The 1,160-nt window shown below is 65.2% G+C and overlaps 1 protein-coding gene across 1 annotated transcript in view; it reads left to right on the top strand.

The window, feature by feature from the left end:
• MAFG (MAF bZIP transcription factor G) overlaps window positions 1-1,154 on the top strand; it is a 1,273-nt gene extending 119 nt beyond the window's left edge. Inside the window, exon 2 of the mRNA XM_006038166.3 lies at window positions 69-1,154. Coding sequence (XP_006038228.1) covers window positions 69-523 — 455 coding nt within the window. The 3' untranslated portion in view covers window positions 524-1,154. The remainder of the gene's footprint in view (window positions 1-68) is intronic.
• Window positions 1,155-1,160: the final 6 nt, after the last annotated feature.

Raw genomic sequence — 1,160 nt, 5'->3', positions numbered from 1 at the left:
GCGGGGGCGGGGGCTGGGTCCAGGGGGCTGGGGGCAACAGGCTCAGCACCATTCGTGTCCCCTCTTCCAGGTGAAGCGGGAGCCAGGAGAGAATGGGACCAGCCTGACGGACGAGGAGCTGGTGACCATGTCTGTGCGGGAGCTGAACCAGCATCTGCGGGGCCTGTCCAAGGAGGAGATCATCCAGCTGAAGCAGCGCCGGCGCACACTCAAGAACCGCGGCTACGCGGCCAGCTGCCGTGTCAAGCGTGTCACGCAGAAGGAGGAACTGGAGAAACAGAAGGCAGAGCTGCAGCAGGAGGTGGAGAAGCTGGCCTCGGAGAACGCCAGCATGAAACTGGAACTTGACGCCCTGCGCTCCAAGTACGAGGCCCTGCAGAACTTCGCCCGGACCGTGGCGCGGAGCCCCGTGACCCCTGCCCGCGGGCCCCTGGCCTCTGGCATGGGGCCGCTCGTTCCGGGAAAAGTGGCCACCACCAGCGTCATCACGATAGTGAAATCCAAAACGGACGCCCGGTCGTAGTAAAGCGCACGCTCCCGGCGCTGGTCTGTGCAGGGCCGTTAGGCACGCGGCCGGCCTGGACCCCCGAAGCACAACCCCCTTCCTAGCCGGGCCAGGGCTCCATCCCTGTGGCCCAGGACCAGCCCGCGGCTCACTCCGGTGTTGTGTGTTGTTTTGTTGAGATTGATGTGACCAGTGGTGATGTGTCCCCTGTGCTGTGCGAGCAGAGCCTCCTGCCTGGGCCGGCAGGGCAGAGATGGTGCTTGGCCTTGGCATCCTCGGCACAGACCGTCCGTGCAGCGAGGAGGAAGGTGTGATGGCGGAGGCCTGTGGCGCCACCCGTCTTGGGGAGGGGTGGGGGCGGCGGCTCTGCCGCAGGGGGCTGGGAACACTGAAGTCAGTCGCTCCCGACAGCTTTATTCCATTGCGCTTCCCAGGGGTGCGTCACGGCACCCGTCTGCCATGTGCCCAAATCTGCTGCTTCTATCTCGTGTGGTACCGGTGGCTGTAGTGGGGATTGGTCCGGGGGGCTGATTCTGTGCTCACCTCCTAGGTGCGTCCCCTCCTCACCCTGAAGGGGGTTGTCTTGGCTTCCACTGTGTCAGTCTCATGACCCCACGGCAGTGGACAGGGGTGCTGCAGCTCCCCGGTTCCTCTG

This window comes from Alligator sinensis, unplaced genomic scaffold (assembly GCF_000455745.1).
Source record: "Alligator sinensis unplaced genomic scaffold, ASM45574v1 scaffold164_1, whole genome shotgun sequence".
NCBI lineage: Eukaryota > Metazoa > Chordata > Crocodylia > Alligatoridae > Alligator > Alligator sinensis.
This window is presented reverse-complemented; position numbering and strand designations above follow the sequence as displayed.